This window comes from Canis lupus, chromosome 1, assembly GCF_003254725.2.
Source record: "Canis lupus dingo isolate Sandy chromosome 1, ASM325472v2, whole genome shotgun sequence".
In the NCBI taxonomy this organism is placed as follows: domain Eukaryota; kingdom Metazoa; phylum Chordata; class Mammalia; order Carnivora; family Canidae; genus Canis; species Canis lupus.
In genome coordinates, this window is record NC_064243.1 from 73,487,865 (window position 1) to 73,504,943 (window position 17,079).

General features: G+C 37.5%; 1 protein-coding gene across 9 annotated transcripts in view; it reads left to right on the forward strand.

Moving 5' to 3' along the window:
• Positions 1-17,079, forward strand: part of TUT7 (terminal uridylyl transferase 7) — a 64,164-nt gene that overhangs the window by 9,385 nt on the left and 37,700 nt on the right. For all 9 annotated transcript variants that reach the window (XM_025423153.3, XM_025423157.3, XM_035700744.2 and 6 more), the window contains exons 6-11: positions 236-324; positions 1,917-1,968; positions 2,711-2,780; positions 3,579-3,705; positions 4,872-4,991; positions 14,192-14,344. In XM_025423153.3, coding sequence (XP_025278938.1) covers positions 236-324; positions 1,917-1,968; positions 2,711-2,780; positions 3,579-3,705; positions 4,872-4,991; positions 14,192-14,344 — 611 coding nt within the window. The remainder of the gene's footprint in view (positions 1-235; positions 325-1,916; positions 1,969-2,710; positions 2,781-3,578; positions 3,706-4,871; positions 4,992-14,191; positions 14,345-17,079) is intronic.

Here is a 17,079-nt window from a genome sequence, read left to right on the forward strand (position 1 = left end):
ATGAAACAGTAGTTGTCAAGCTAAACTGCAGATAATACAGCCTTCCCTGTTACAGAGGATAAAATGAAGACAAGAGCAAAGAGTCAACCATTCCTTGTTCATTTGTTTATGCCAAACTTGAATTCTGTCTTACTTTCATGCGTAAATTTAATTGATGGTTCCATTTCTGAAATAGCAGTGTTTTGTTATGGCTTTGGAGAAATTTCATTTTATTTGTGACTTAATTTTTTTTCAGATTGTTCTCTCAGATTATATGGGTCATCCTGTAGCAGATTGGGTTTCAAAAATTCTGATGTAAACATCGACATTCAATTTCCAGCCATTGTAAGTACAAACTGTTGGAATTTTCAGAGCGCTGTCCTTACCTTTGATTTTAGAGCATTTCTTTTAATATTGTACAGATTTCTGTACTTCTTTTACTCTGCAGATCTTTCATACTTACTTCAAATACTGGTATTCTAACTATATGACTCTAATGAGGCTTTTTAGGTTCTGTTAACATGAGAGGATTAAATTATCTTGGTAAAGTCAACTTTCCAGTGTCAGAAAAGGATTTCAGGTTTTAAGCAGTCTGGACATGGAAACATTTGTGACCTGAAAGCTCAACTTGTTCCTAAATTTCCACTTTTATACACCTACTTTGTCAAAATAATTATGCTTTTGAAGAACCACACCTAGCCTGGATTTCTGGTTTAAATGTGATTGAAAAAGATGTGGATGAGTCAGAATTTTGAATTTGGAAGGTACTCTGGGAGATTGTTCAACCACTGGTGGTTTATACCCATTTACCTGGGTTGCTAGTTAAAAATAATAAAGAACATTCCTGGGCATCACCTCCAGGTGTCTGTTGTATAGCCTCTCATTCCTTGCCATCCCTGACTGCTGCAGCTCTGTGGCCAGCTGATCAGTAGAGTTTACACATCTTTTAACCTTAAATTCTGATTAGTAATTTATCAGCACAGCAGTCATTTTGGTGTTGTTATTCACTTGGCAAATACTGAGTCTATGTTGTATGCCAGGCACTATCCTAGATCCCAGAAGACAAAACAGCTAGGATTCCTCCCTCATCTAAATCATACTTAGTGGAAAAGATAAGTAATTACATGTATGTGATTAATTATAATGAGAGCTATGCAGGAAAACAAGGTTCTGTGACAGAAAAGAACAGGGGATGTATAGATCCAGCGGTCATGAAGCGATGACATTGACACTAGGCTCTAAACGATGAAAAGGAGTAGGGAAGTGAAAGGGTGAGTGTTTCAGGCAGAGGGAGCAGTGTTTGCAAACATACAAATCCCCTGTGGAGCTTGGCCTGTTCAAGGAGCTGAATGGATGATTATATAGCCATGATGGAGGGACCAAGAGAAAGAAGCAACATTAAGATTAGGACAGAGGGCCCAACATGCAGGATCTGTGGGCCTTGGGAAAGAGTTTTGCTGTGACCTAAGGGCAGTAGAAAGCCATTGAGGGTTTTAAGGAGGGTCATGACTAGGTCTGATTGATGAGGTTATATGGTTGTAGTTCCTACAGGGAGCAAGGATTGGAGAGAGGCAAGGCTGAAGTGGAGACCAGCAAGCAGTTTGTTGAAGTAGTCTTATAGAATGAGAGGAGACATTAACAGTTTCGCGTCTTGGAGATTTGCAGAGAGGCTGATGATTACCCCAGGAATTCATTAACCAGGAGCTAACTGTGTGACAGGTCTCTTGCCCTCATTTGGCACTCATCTCTGTCTCTGACTGATGTGTGCACATAGCATAATGATTAATTTATTTACTGGGGCGGCAGTGTGCCTTCTAATTTGGAAAGGACTTTGGATAATTTCAGATTACTGTATTATTACTGAATTACTATATTATTCTCTCATTGAAACAACAGTCCTTATGGATTAGTGATATATTTATTGATTTGTTTCCTAGATGTCTCAGCCAGATGTTCTCTTACTTGTTCAAGAATGTTTAAAGAATAGCGGTAAGGCCATATTCTTCCCACGTTTTTCTCTTAATTTTTTCTTTTGTCTATAATTTAGATATCTTAATTTGTCAAATGTTGAAAATAGAATGACATGTGTCTTTTAATTATTTCTGTGGGTAATATCCAAACAGAAACCATTCTGTGGTTTAAATTAATACCTTACAGTCAGTAAAGGGGTGTGACCCAACCCTGATTAATAAATCACCAATTGCTTGCTACTGGTTAGGGTCATCAGTTGTCCAAAGTAATGTTCAGCTTAGGACTCAAAAGACTTTTTATGTTCTCCATACACCTCATTAAACATTCTCATCCCAGGTATTAGTCTTTCACATCCTTCTTGTTTGGGTTGATTCAAATATTTCAAATTCAAATATTTCTTCTTACTTTGGTCAATATGTATTTTAAGCCCAGATATTTTAGTGGCTTTTGTAGCAGTTTTGTTTTTGAATATATCCTATTCACATTTCTAATTACCTTATCTACATAGCACTTAAATATTCTGATTCAATAATGTAGTCATTTCTAATCAAACATGAGTTATCCAAAATAAGGGTTTTAAATTCATGTGGTTACTTGATTATTGTACATAATACTGTTTCCCTTCTCAAGTCGTCTCAGAGTTTTATTTTGTAATCCTCTTTCAAAAAGGCCAGATTAAGTCACAACTTGTGCTTTATCTAGTTCTACTTTTAAACAGAAGTTTAATTAACCTACTTAATATTTTTTCTTCTCTTCTCAGAGTCTTTTATTGATGTTGATGCAGACTTCCATGCTAGGGTGCCAGTGGTGGTGTGCAAAGAAAAGCAAAGGTCTCCGATTCTTTAAGCTGTTTATATATTAAATAGAAACTTGCCAAGGGCACATGTACTTTATATTACATTCCAATGTCCACAATTTCTAGAATAACAAGCTCTTTATGTGGTTAATTTCACAGGTTCACTAGTAGCATTCTCTCTATGCTTTGGGCATTTGATGCAAGAGGAGAAAGTGTTTTATTTTAAAAAGAATCAAATTATTTGAAAGGAAAGAGCAGAGGAAGGAAGCATTTTGACCCATTTCATTCTAGCAAAAAACAACTTTATTGAATGGTTACTTGCTGTAGCCACCTTACTTTGCCATCCTTTTTAGCAGCATTTTTAGCAGTGCTGAATAACAATTAGTGTGACTTCCCCCATGTGTCTCTTCCTCCATCTGGAAGCATTATCATCACCACAGTAAATGGGTGGTTTGTAGGCTGTAATGATTCTTCATTAGGCAGATTCCTCCAACTCTTGGGAAAACACTCTTTTACAAAGATAAATTCTTACTCCCGTTTGATACTTTTTACAGTATTTTCCTAATTTTCATTCCCCCTCCAGAAATAGTTTTAATGTATGAAAATACAGAATTTTAGTTCTGAAAAACAAAGTTTGCTCAGAGAATAGCTACCGTCTTTTTCTTAGTGCAGTGACCTAAATAACCCATAAAGATTTAGTGAGTTTTTAATTTTCATTTTGAAGATACTTACTGTCAGTGCATAGTAGTTATTGTCAGTGTAAAAGGTACCTGATACCTGTCTAATGCTTCTTTATCTTTTTCTTTTTCATCTTCACCCCTTACCATACCAGTGGTCTTCTTTGTAAAGTGAGTGCAGGAAATGAAAATGCTTGTTTGACGACAAACCATTTAACTGCCCTTGGCAAACTTGAATCAAAGCTGGTTCCTTTGGTGATTGCCTTTAGGTACTGGGCAAAGGTAAGTTTGAGTTCTTTAAGTGCATGAGCACATTCTACATATGCATAAACAATGTGCTCGATCTTTGCATGGTTAATCTTAAACGTTTGGATGCGTATTTATAGGCAGGAAGAGAGTAGGCATCTGAGTATTAGAACAGAAATTTTAATGTCTACAGAAAAGAAAATTTAGCGCTCTATTTCACTGGGACAGTATTGCTAAAAAGATCAAAGTCATTTATAGTGCTTATTAAAAATCAGATTTATGGGTCAAATGTAGGACATGCCCCAAGAATTTACATTCTAACTAGTTTCCCAAGTGCTTGTTAGGCACAGGAAAGTTTGAGATAAAGTTTCTCATACCATTTCCAACCATGTATGCAGAGACTCCAAAAATGGAAGCCAGTCTCTGGTCATGCTTACATTTCTATGTGCTTTAAATATATTTTAGTATTTGTTAGAGTGTTTAGTATTTCCTTAAAACTTAAGGTCCCATCATGATTATAAACTTGAGATTCTGCCTGAGTGCTTTATAGAGAAAAGCTAAAGATTTACTGATTAAGAAATGGCAGTAACAATATGTGGTTCCTATTGCTCAGGCCTAGGATGAACAAAGGACTGCGCCTCTCTTTACTGAGTGAATTGATAATTACAATATACGGTCCTTTAAAAGTTGCTTCCTGCTTCATCATGAAGTAGGCTATGCTTTTTAAATTGTTATTCCGGTTAGTGCCAATGAGTTTGCCTACATTTTCTCCCCAGTCATGTTTCTGAGCAAAGCATGAATTTTCAAGGCAGTAGGTTCAGATGAGGGGACCATTAAACTGAGCAGAGCCAGTTAGTTTGCACTTGGGATTGAATCATTATTTCTATTTCACTAACAAACGTTTTTAACCAAGTGAGCAGATTTGACGTGGATATCAGAAAAGAAAAGAAAAGAAAAGAAAAGAAAAGAAAAGAAAAGAAAAGAAAAGAAAGAAAGAAAGAAAGAAAAAAGAACAAATACTAGTTTAGTTAACAAGATGAAAACTTTGAAATTGAGGTTGCCACTCAGCATCACAAATATGTGGTTGCTCCAGAAGTTTAAGAAAGTCTTATTTTTGGTCACTGGTGTTTTACATTTTAGACCAAATTGTGTAAATGATAGGTTGGTACAAAATAATACTTACTTTTTTCTCTTATTTGTAGCTTTGCAGTATAGATCACCCTGAAGAAGGAGGCTTGCCACCTTATGTGTTTGCCCTGATGGCCATTTTCTTTCTTCAACAGAGGAAAGAACCCCTTCTGCCTGTTTACCTAGGATCATGGGTATAAAACCTTTTTTGCTTATATATCTGATATTGATTTTATTTCAGGGCCATAATTGTTTATGTGTAATTTCAAAATCTAGAAACCTAATCAGAATGGACATGAATTTATTTATCCTACTAATGTGAATATTCATGCCTCTCACTGCTGAAATATTAGTGTATTTGACTACAAAATGCTGGCATACACTTTTGGGATACTCTAGGGATAGGATTATTTTTCTAAACTGAAAAAGCTCTTAATTTGCAAAATTCCTATGATCCTGAGGGTTTAAAACAAGAAGATGTGAACCTAAATTAAATGTATCCTTTGGTACATGCTTCCTTTTGGTATAACTAATACTTAAATTTACAGATCACCTCCAGATAGACTGCATTGGTTCTGTAACTTCCTGTTTCTAGTCTTTTAGCTCTCTGCATTCTCTATTCCCTGCAAAACCAAAGAAAATAGAAGTATTGAGATTGTTAGTTACACTGTATGATGCAGAATATTGTCATCGCCTCTTGAATATTTTGATGTTTAAGATGATTTAGAATTCAGTAATGTGACCACTATTTTTTTTCTGCATAAATTAAAGTTGGTTTAGTCAAATAGTAGGATTGAGGAAGTCTCCATCTCAAAGTCAAAATGATACTCTTCTCATCCTCTTGGAAACTTCACTTTTAAATCCTAGGTATTTATTTTGATAAAAATCTTATATGAACACTTACTGTATAAGTGTTGGTGAAAAGCTTATTTGGACATATTTGGTAACCTTACCTTTCTTATTACTGTATGTAGAATTCCCATTATTTAAGGAGGAGATGTTCTATAGCAGTAACTCTTAACTAGGGGTACATATCAAAAATATATGACTATAGGAAAAAATTTTTTCTTTGTACTTAGTATATTGAGAATTGATCAAAGACCTTTATCTACTGGGTCCTAGGAACAAAAACTAAAGGAGAATAAGCCCTTTGTGAACTCTGCCCTGGCAGAGGAATCATAGTCCACTGTACATCTCACTGGCCTGAAGGCCACTCTCTTTGTGCTTTTGGTACTGAAATGAAATAATGCAGGGTCCCAGCAGGTGTCTGCTAAACCTCTCCCCTCGCTCTGCTCTCCTCGTGGAGAGAAGAGAGAACAGAGTCAGCCCTTAGCTGATAACCCTTTCCATCAGACCCAAAGGGGAACTTGTGAAGATCTTTAAGGTTTTCCTTTCACTTTAATAAAGACAGGAGTTTAGGATAGAATCAAACCAGTAGACTCCTGCATCCAAGAGGGCCCTTAGACACATTGTATGTGTTCCCATACTCACTGTTGTGTTAGTGAGATCTGCCCTTTCTGAAGTCCTGGTCACCTCTGAGTAGTCACCTGTCACTATGTGAGGATACAGGAAAAGATGTTTCTATTCTGGTGAAGTGATTCTCCTCAGGATTCGCCTAAGAACAGTGATATGAATACCCTATTCTATGGCTGGTGTATTCTAGGCAGTGACACTGGTTATTCTCCAAAGTGACATTGAATTTGCTTTTGATTATACCATTTGTTCATTTAAGATTTAATGACAGAAACAGGTATGTGGTGGCCAAAAATATTCAATTCTGTGATCAAGAAGGTACATTCTACTGCCTTAACCAAAATGATCTAGTTTTTGCTGTTTTAAACTAATCAGGGATCAATGCTAAAATCTTACCAATGCTAGAGGATTCTGCTAGAGTCAGAAATGTAAAGCAAGGCGGGAAAATAAATTAAATTCAGTACCTTATTGGTGCCAGAAATTTTATATCATTATTTCTATAGAAGACCCATTGAAGAGTTCAAAATTATGTTTATAAAAGTATACAAACTGTTAATTCCTTCAAAAATCTTTAAAGCGCTGGTGTATGTTTTCTCATTGTACTTTGGCAGGAGGGGAATACACAGATGAATAAAACAAAATTCCCAGGCAAGAAGTTTAGGATTTAATGCCTCTGTATCCTACCTAGTCTGTCTCTCCAGAAATTCCTGAGCCATTCTCTCCTAACCTACGCAGACCTATTCCATGTCAGAGGCTTGCCCTCACTGACCTTTTACTCTCATGAATTGTTACCAGACTTTTATTTGACTGAAAGTCAATCATATGAGTTGTGACTGATAAAGAGGTTTAACCCTGTCTTCTCAGCATCTTTTATCCCCTACAACAGTAGTTTACTAGTCTCCTAGTAGTTACTATTTGGAATCTGTATTATTTTGGATTATATAGATTTCTCTTTAGCAGTCATTTACCCATGAGGGACGCCAGGTAATACAGTAGAGAGAAGAGTAATTTAAGGTTTTCTAGCCCTACAGTTCCTCCAGATTTTTTCACTTAAACATATCCTTGTGACCTTCAGCAAGTTATTTATTTTGTCTGCACCTCGGAGTCCTCATCTGGGGAAAATTATGAAATGAGATCATGAATGTAGAGCTCCCGAACCAAGGTAGGAGAACAAATGTAGTTCTTTTCCCCCTTAATAGAGAGTCAAGTTCTACTTTTGATATTGAGGCACGACCTCCTAACCAGGTGATCCATAAACAACATGAAAGCTCTGGAGACTGAACGAGCACAAGCAGACTTTGGAGAGAAGTCCAACTTTGGAGCAAGTGGCCAACAGAGAGCAAGTTTCTGCTCTTCTGTGGTTTTTCCCCTGAAGGCACACCCCTCCGATAGTAAAGCCAGCTCTCTCTCTGCCCAGAGGAACTAGGACCACCAGATAAAAGGGTCAAACCCAGGGAGGAAAGATATTGAGAAGTGGAACCCTTAACTCTGTGTGTATACTTAGCACATCTCTAACTCCTGAACCAGTCCAATTGTCATGGAAAAGGCTAGGAGATCATCACTCTGTCTTCACACAAAGAAGAAAAAAACTGAACAAACTGAAAATCAATGACTCTTCTTAGATCCATCAAAGAATTAAGGTCACAGGGAAAGCCACTGCCCCCAAAATTGGAGAGATAAGTGAATACAGCAGATTATAACTTGCTAGAGCAGAAGCCCAGGAACAGAGCCAATACCAGGGTAGGAGGGCTTAGACTGTGGTTCTGGAGACTCAGTCTGGACAAGCCTGCAAGTGAAAAATAGCAGGGGCCCCAGTCTTAGGGAACCTCCCAACAACTTCAAAGGTGCTAGCCCCAGGAAACCCACCCTCTACACCCCTGTGCTTTCAAGCAGGGTGAGAGAAAAAGACACCATTTTGAAGTATGCCCAGGGCATGCTGTTCTCCTAAACAAAAGCGTGCCTTCAAGGGAAACTTTTTTTTTTTTACCAGGGCCTAACTGGCCTGAGGAAAAGAAAAATACCCACTCCATCCCCTTTCCTGAGCCTTCCTGTCTTACCTCAAGTGGGGAGGATGGAAAAGCACTTTGCAAGCTCACAGTTTCATGCTGCAGGCTCACTAAAAGGCTGAGACCTGGTCATAACACTGTAGAGTATTTCCCCTCCCCCCAGAATTTACCACATTTTTAGGGCTCGTGCATAAAATGGGATTACAATGGAAAGACCTGATTTCAGAAGAAATCTCTTGGGAAACCCAAGGACAACAAGTAAAACAAAAACAAGGACATCACAGAAAGTGTTAGCCTCTTAACATCTACCACTACAACAATCCATAAACATGGCCTAACTCCTAGCACAATAAAACCTCACATTAGATGCTTGTCTGTCAGTTCCTTTTACTGAGTATAATACTCAGCTTTCAACAAGAAAATTACAAGTCATACTAAGAGGCAAAAAGAATGTAGCTTGGAGAGATCGAGCAAGCATTGGAATGATCAGACCTGGAAATTAAAACAACTAAGATTAATATGCTAAGGGCTTGAACAGAAAAAAATGGACAACCTGCAAGAACAGATGGGTAATACAAGTTGAGAGATGGAAGCTCCAAGAAAGAATCAAAAGGAAATAGAAATAAAATCTATAATATATATGAAGCATGCCTTTGACAGATTCATCAGTAGACTAGACACAGATGGGGAAAGGATCGTGCTTTCTCCAATAGAAACTTCCCAAACTGAAAAGTATAAAGGGGAGAAAAATGAAAAAAAAAATACCTAAGAACTGCAGGACAGTTACTAAGGTTTATAATTTATGAATTATGGGAGTATCAGAAGAAGAAAGAGAAAGAAACAGAAGAAATAATCTGGAATAATGACAGAATTTTCCAAAATTAATGACACATCCATAAGACATGTGAAGCAGACTAAAAACAGGCTTAAGGCTAAGGCTTAAAAAAAAAATGAACTGAGGTCAGAATTGCTATCTGGGAGATGAGATAGTGTGCAGCTTGTGTAGCCAAGTTAATTACCTACAAAAGTATCAACATGTTTTGGAATAACATAAAGAATCTAGAATTTTCGCAGTATGGTATCACAGTATGCAGAATGCAGTCTAAAATTACTCAATGTAGGAGGACTGGACCCACTCTCAAGGGAAAAGGGAAAAGAAATCCGGTTGCCAAACCCAAGATGACCTAGATGTGGGAACTCTGAAAGACTTTAAAGCAGTTATTATAAGTATACCCTATGAGATAAAAGAAATATACTTGCAATGAATGAAGAGATAGGAAGTATCAGCTAGAGAAACAGAAAATGTAGAGAAACAAGTGGAAATTTTAGAAGTGAAAAAATATGTTATTTTTAAATAAAAAATTTACTGGGTGACATAACAATGGAGGTGACATTGGAGCCAGTGAAGGTGAAAACAGATGAGTAGAAATCTGAAGAAGAAAAAGAAAAATGTTTGAAAAAAATAACAACCTCAGGGACTTAGGTACAATTTCAAAAAAAAAAAAGAAAGAAAGAAAAAATGTAACCTATAGGTAATTTGAGTCCCCGAAGGAGAGGAATAAGAATGGGACAGGAAAAAAAATAAAAAGTCAGAAACTTCCCATATTTGATAAAAGACAAATTTATAGAGTAAGGTGAAGAAACTTCAAACAAGATAAATTCAAAGAGAGGCATGGGGAGCACATGATAGTCAAAACCAAAAATAAAAAGAGCAAAACTTAAAAGCAGCCAGAAAAAACCTTCCATAAATGAACAATGATTTGAATGATGGCAAACTACTCAGCAGAAACCAGTAATTAATCATTTCACACAATGTATATAGATATCAAATCATCAGATTATATACCTTAAATATATATACATATAAAATATAGCAGTTTTTGTGAATTATGTCAACTGACTGAGCCACCCGGTGTCCCAAACCCAAAGAAAGTTCTTAAAGGGAATGATAAAGATAAGGGCAAAATCAACAAAGAGAAGATAGACTAACACAGAGAAAATTAACAAGGCCAACTGTTTGATCAGTAATATTGAAAAATCCCTGATAGATTCATGAGAAGAGAAGAGAGAACACAATATTAGGAATGAAGGAGGGTTATCCAGATCTTACAGACTAAAAGAGTAAGAGAATATTATAAACAACTTTATGTCAATAAATTAGAAAACCTTGATCAAAGAGACCTATACATATAAGAATAAATACAAAAAGAGCATTCAAGAAAAAAAAAAATAACCTGAGTGGCCCTTTTTTCACTGAAGAAATTGAGTTTGTAATTAAAGACCTTCCAGTGAAGGAAACACCAGGCCCAAATGGCTTTACTGGTGAATTCTATCAACATTTAAGGAAGAAATAATGCCAACTACATAAGCTCTTTCAGAAAATAGAAGGGAAATAAAAGGCCAGCATTATCCTGATATCAAAACTAGATACAGGCAAAAGAAAGCTATTATATATCAATATCCCTCATGAATGTGGACACTGAAGCCCTTAGCAAAATATTAACTAATCAACTTGGAAGTATACAAAAATAAAGGAAAAAAGCCATGTGATCATCAGTAGATGTAGGAAAAAAACTCACTTGATAAAATTCAACATTCATTTAATGATTTAAAACAAAACAAAACAAAACAAAAAATCTGTATAAACTAGGAATAGAAAGGAATTTCTCAATCTGAAAATGCGTGTCTGTGAAAAACGCCTATAGTTAACATCTTCCTTAATGTTGGAATCCGGACATTTTACCCGTACCATTGTGGACAAAAAAGGATGTACCCCCCCACACACACACACACACACACTATTGCTTTCCAACATTTATAGGAAGTCCTGGTCATTACAATAAGGAAAGAAAAGAAAATGTCATAAAAACCTGAAAGGAAGAAGTAGAAGTTTCTCTATTGTGGGTGACATGATGGTTCATAGAAAATCCTCAGAAAACTATAAAACCACTCCTGGAGCTAACTAGTAAATTCAGTATGAGTGTAGAATATAAAGATTATATACCCCCAATATTATATTTTTATATATTAGCAACATTTAAAAATGGTTTTGAAAATTTCCATTAACAGTGCTGCTTGAAAATGTGTACTAATTAAGAACAAATTTAACAAAAGATGTGCAAGACCTCTAACCTGAAAACTAGAAACTGCTGGGAAAATTAAATAATATAAGTAAATGTAGAGACATACCAAGTCTGTGGGATGAAAGCATTGATATTGTTTTCAACAAAAGTGCCTAAGCATTTCATTGGGGGAATGTCTCTTCAGCAGTTGATTCTGGAAAAACTAAATACAAAGGAAAAAAATGAACCTCAATCCTTTACCTCACAACATACCCCAAAATTAACTCAAAACAGATCAAAGACTTAAATGTAGAAGTTAAAATTATCAAATTTCCAGAAGAAAACAGGAGAAAAATCTTTAAAGCCTGCAGGTAGCCGAAGATTTCTCAGAGCAGTAAAAGCACAAGCCAGCCAGGGAGTGTGGCTCCATGATTATTAGGAAAGGAGCCTTCAAAGCAGAGGGAGTAGCACTCTGGCCAGTAGGATGTATTGAGAAGATGGGACAGAGAAGTGGCAGAGGGCCAGATTACCTAGCTTCTTTCTAAGGCCCGGAAAGGACTTACTCAGAATTTTATCCTGAGTAAGGAGACCATTGTGAGCAGGGGAATGAATTGAATGCTTATGTTTTAGAAGGATTATTCTATGTACTAAACCAAAGAAGTATCCCATTTGATGTGGAGAAATAGGATACCATATCCACACCCCACACCATGATTCATTATGTACATTAACCAGTTTAAAGGCGGTGATCAAATTATTTTAAGATTTGTGTGGAATCAGAAAAGACCCCGAATAGCCAGGGGAATTTTAAAAAAGAAAACCATAGCTGGGGGCATTACAATGCCAGATTTCAGGTTGTACTACAAAGCTGTGGTCATCAAGACAGTGTGGTACTGGCACAAAAGCAGACACATAGATCAATGGAACAGAATAGAGAACCCAGAAGTGGACCCTGAACTTTATGGTCAACTAATATTCGATAAAGGAGGAAAGACTATCCATTGGAAGAAAGACAGCATCTTCAATAAATGGTGCTGGGAAAATTGGACATCCACATGTAGAAGAATGAAACTAGACCACTCTCTTTCACCATACACAAAGATAAACTCAAAATGGATGAAAGATCTAAATGTGAGACAAGATTCCATCAAAATCCTAGAGGAGAACACAGGCAACACGCTTTTTGAACTCAGCCACAGTAACTTCTTGCAAGATACATCCACTAAGGCAAAAGAAACAGAAGCAAAAATGAACTATTGGGACTTCATCAAGATAAGAAGCTTTTGCACAGCAAAGGTTACAGTCAACAAAACTAAAAGACAACCTACAGAATGGGAGAAGATATTTGCAAATGACCTATCAGATAAAGGGCTAGTTTCCAAGATCTATAAAGAACTTATTAAACTCAACAGCAAAGAAACAAACAATCCAGTCATGAAATGGGCAAAAGACATGAACAGAAATCTCACAGAGGAAGACATAGACATGCCCAACATGCACATGAGAAAATGCTCTGCATCACTTGCCATCAGGGAAATACAAATCAAAACCGCAATGAGATACCACCTCACACCAGTGAGAATGGGGAAAATTAACAAGGCAGGAAGCCACAAATGTTGGAGAGGATGTGGAGAAAAGGGAACCCTCTTGCACTGTTGGTGGGAATGTGAACTGGTGCAGCCACTCTGGAAAACTGTGTGGAGGTTCCTCAAAGAGTTAAAAATAGACCTGCCCTACGACCCAGCAATGGCACTGCTGGGGATTTACCCCAAAGATTCAGATGCAATGGAACGCCGGGACACCTGCACCCCGATGTTTCCAGCAGCAATGTCCACAATAGCCAAACTGTGGAAGGAGCCTCGGTGTCCATCGAAAGATGAATGGATAAAGAAGATGTGGTTTATGTATACAATGGAATATTACTCAGCCATTAGAAACGACAAATACCCACCATTTGCATCAATGTGGATGGAACTGGAGGGTATTATGCTGAGTGAAGTAAGTCAATCGGAGAAGGACAAACATTATATGTTCTCATTCATTTGGGGAATATAAATAATAGTGAAACGGAATATAAGGGAAGGGAGAAGAAATGTGTGGGAAATATCAGAAAGGGAGACAACATAAAGACTCCTAACTCTGAGAAACGAACTAGGGGTGGTGGAAGGGGAGGAGGGCGGGCGGTGGGGGTGAATGGGTGACGGGCACTGAGGGGGGCACTTGACGGGATGAGCACTGGGTGTTATTCTGTATGTTAGTAAATTGAACACCAATAAAAAATAAATTTATTATATTAAAAAAAAGGGCGGTGATCAATCCCACTGCACAATAAAGAAACCTGTTCAACTTTGTTTCACATTTCTTAGACCTTTTGAGCCCAGACTGTATTCTAAGTAATTGGCATTTCAACAGTATCAATAGAAAGTTTCTTACATTGAGCATTCACCGTATGCCATATGCCATGTCAGTGGTTTATGTCCGTTGTTTCATGTCACAACTGTCTCCTAAAGGAAGTTCTAGTGTAACCTGTTCTTAGAGAAACCTGAGACCAGGAGAAAGTCTCACTGGAGTTTTACTCCAGAACTGGTGGCTTTGGGCTTAGGCTGTGTTACCTTCTCTTAGACTGTTTACTGAAGAATTATTTCACAGAATTACCATATCTTATGCAAACTAAAACCTTGTTTTTTACTTTAAAAAGTATTTTTAAATGAACAGATATATCAGTCCATGAACAATATACCTTTTTTTGTTTCCAATGATCTATGTTTTCATTTCTTCCAGGATTAATATGCTCTGGTTGATATAAAATCCTTTCTACCTCGTAATAATAGTATTTGTCTTAATTTTTCCTAGATTGAAGGATTCTCATTAAACAAACTAGGGAACTTCAATCTTAAAGACGTTCAGAAAGACACTGTGGTCTGGGAATACACTGATAATGCCACCGGGGATGCAGACACAGCAAAAGAAGAGGCACCAAAAGAAGTGCCTGTTAAAAGGGGACAGGTCTGTTCTTGCTCATTTCTAATTTTGGTATTTATATCTGATTTCATTGTTAGTTGTGGTATCTGGTGAGTTAATCAGTCCTCTCATCCATCAACTATCTTTACTCTTTTGTGATGTTTCATTTCCTAGTCTGTTCAGTCCTTCAAATAGACAAGCAATGAGAAAAGGTAAAATTCAGGTTATTGAATCCAAGTTATTTATGTAGTTTCTTCTGTATATAGGGTCCTGTAAAAGATGCTGAGAATTCAAAGATAAATCCCTGTGTATCCTCATTATGTCTTAGATGGTATTATGAGTTTTAAATACAAGAAAATTGAACTCACCTCAAAGTACTAAAATAACAGTGAATAAGTATTCCATATAATGTATTTCAGAGTCCTCATCCATACCATTAGGGGTAGGCAGGGAAGCTTATGCACAAGGAAAGAATTGCCACTGAAATATCAAAAATCTGAGCTGTGTAATTATACTAGAAATGAGAATAGGAACCTGTCCCAGTTTGGTGGATGGTCCCTGACCCCACGACCTTCCCCATAATTCTCTGGGATGAAGTGGCAGCAATACCCACAAAATACTTCTGAGATCAGGATTCTAGTCCTAGCTGTATTCACACAAGTCCTGTCACTCCTCTGGTCTGTGCCTACAATGAGGGGATGGTGGTGAATCATAGATTCTCCAGTTGTGTTTTCAAGAATCCTTGAACGCTGGAGAGAGAAGGGAGGCAGTGCCAGTGCCTGCTGCCACCAGAACACCACCACTTTTTTCTGTTTTCTATTTGGGGTTCTAGTAGTGGAGAAGACTACAGACTTTGGAGCCAGAATATATGAATTCATATCCCAGTTCTCCCACCTCCTGGCTGTGTGTCCTTGGGCAAGTGACTTGATCTTCCTGGGCCCCAGTTTCCTCGCTTAAAAATGGAGATATTGGTACTCTCTCAGGGTCATTGACTTATAGAATGCTTATCTCAGTGCCAACCATATTGTAAACACATTAAATGTTAGTTGCCCTTCTTTTTTTTTTTTTTTTAAAGAAAATGTTCTCTACTTTAAAAGAAAAACAGCTTAAGTGTACTATAAGTGTAGATATGTTGATCTCTTAAGTCCCATGTTATTGTATTAAGTTATTTCAGTGAGATGTTTAAAAAGCCCTTAGTGATACTGAGTAAGTCTTATGGATAAGAGGTGAAATTTAATGAGGCTTTCAATTTCTAGGGGTTTTCTTATGTCCTCAACTACAGTGTTTGGGACTTAGACCACTTCCATTTTCAGGCAGTTCTGCTTTGTAAATCTACCTGATGACTTTATCATATTTGACAGGATGTTTGTGGTCAGGATTTAGTGGTTAATAAAATACCATATCACCTGTTTTGAAGCTCAATATAATAAAGTGTGATCGGAAACAGATTTGTATACTTGAGAAGGAAAAGCTGTTGCTGTAAGCCCAAGTAAATATTTGATGTTTACATTTTTGTGCTATTTGGAGAGATTAGTCATGCCACTACTTTAGAAATGAAGACCTAGACAGGGTTGAGATTGGTTGCATGGCGTGGTGACAAGAGCACTGTACTGGGATCGAGAGACGTTGTTCTCATTCTGCCACTGACAAGCAGTGGCACCTTTGACAAGTCATATCAACTTTCTGGGCTTCAGTTTTCTCCTGTAACATATGGGAGTTGAAGGATTACCTCTCAAGAGCATCTTACAGTTGTGACATGTTTCAATGATAAATGGATTTCTTGTACTTAAAAGATTGTATCTAAGTGAAAGAATACACAGAGCAACCAGACCTGCTGGGTGCTTTCCCTTGTTTCTCATTTAATCCTCATAACTATCCTGTGTTATAGGTGGTATCATCCCTACTCTGCAGATAATGATAGCGACCATTTTTTGAACATGTGTGCCAGGCACTGTGCTAAGCTCTTTACAGACATTCTCTCACTCAGTCCTCCCAACAACCCTCTGAGGTGGGTACTGTAATCCCCATTGTTCAGATGAGGAAACTGAGGCTTAGACAATGTAGAGCTTGGCCAGGATTATACGCATCTAATCCATGGCAGAGATGGATTTCAAACCTAATGTCCCATTGCAAAACCAGTTCTCTCAGCCACTGTGCCATCATGCCAACTGAGAGTGAAGAGGCTAAGTCAGAGAGCAGTTAAAAGCTATGAAGTGGCAGTCAGTATTTGGACTCTTTTGTTTCTATTCTAGGTCCTATGCACCTTCCAGTATATTCCATCACAGCATGTTCCAGTTTGTCGAGAGTCTGTGAACATAAAGCTGGCATTAATTTCCAATATCAAGAGTTATTTGACTTTGGGGCGCCTGGCTGGCTCAATTTTAACAGCATGAGACTCTTGATCTCAGGTTCATGCATTCAAGCCCCACGTTGGGCATAGAGATTCCTTAAATAAACCTTAAAAAAAAAAGAGAGAGAGTTGACTTTAAAATCAGTTGCCCATGGCAGATTCAGTGAGCTCATGTAGCTTCTCAGAGCAAATGAAAGGAGTGTTTTGCCCTTTGCTCTCCACCTCTGGCTGCTGCACATTTTCGTTTGTATAAAGTATAAAGGTACCCTCTCCGGTGGCAGTGCCAGGGAGAGCTCTGTGCTGAGAGTAGCAAATCCATGCACGGTTCTCTCCACCTGTCCTTAGGGCCTCAAAATGAAGAGTGCCACCTAGTTACCTCAAATTGCCTATCTGCTCCTATGATGATGGTTAGATTTTAACATGCTCTCAT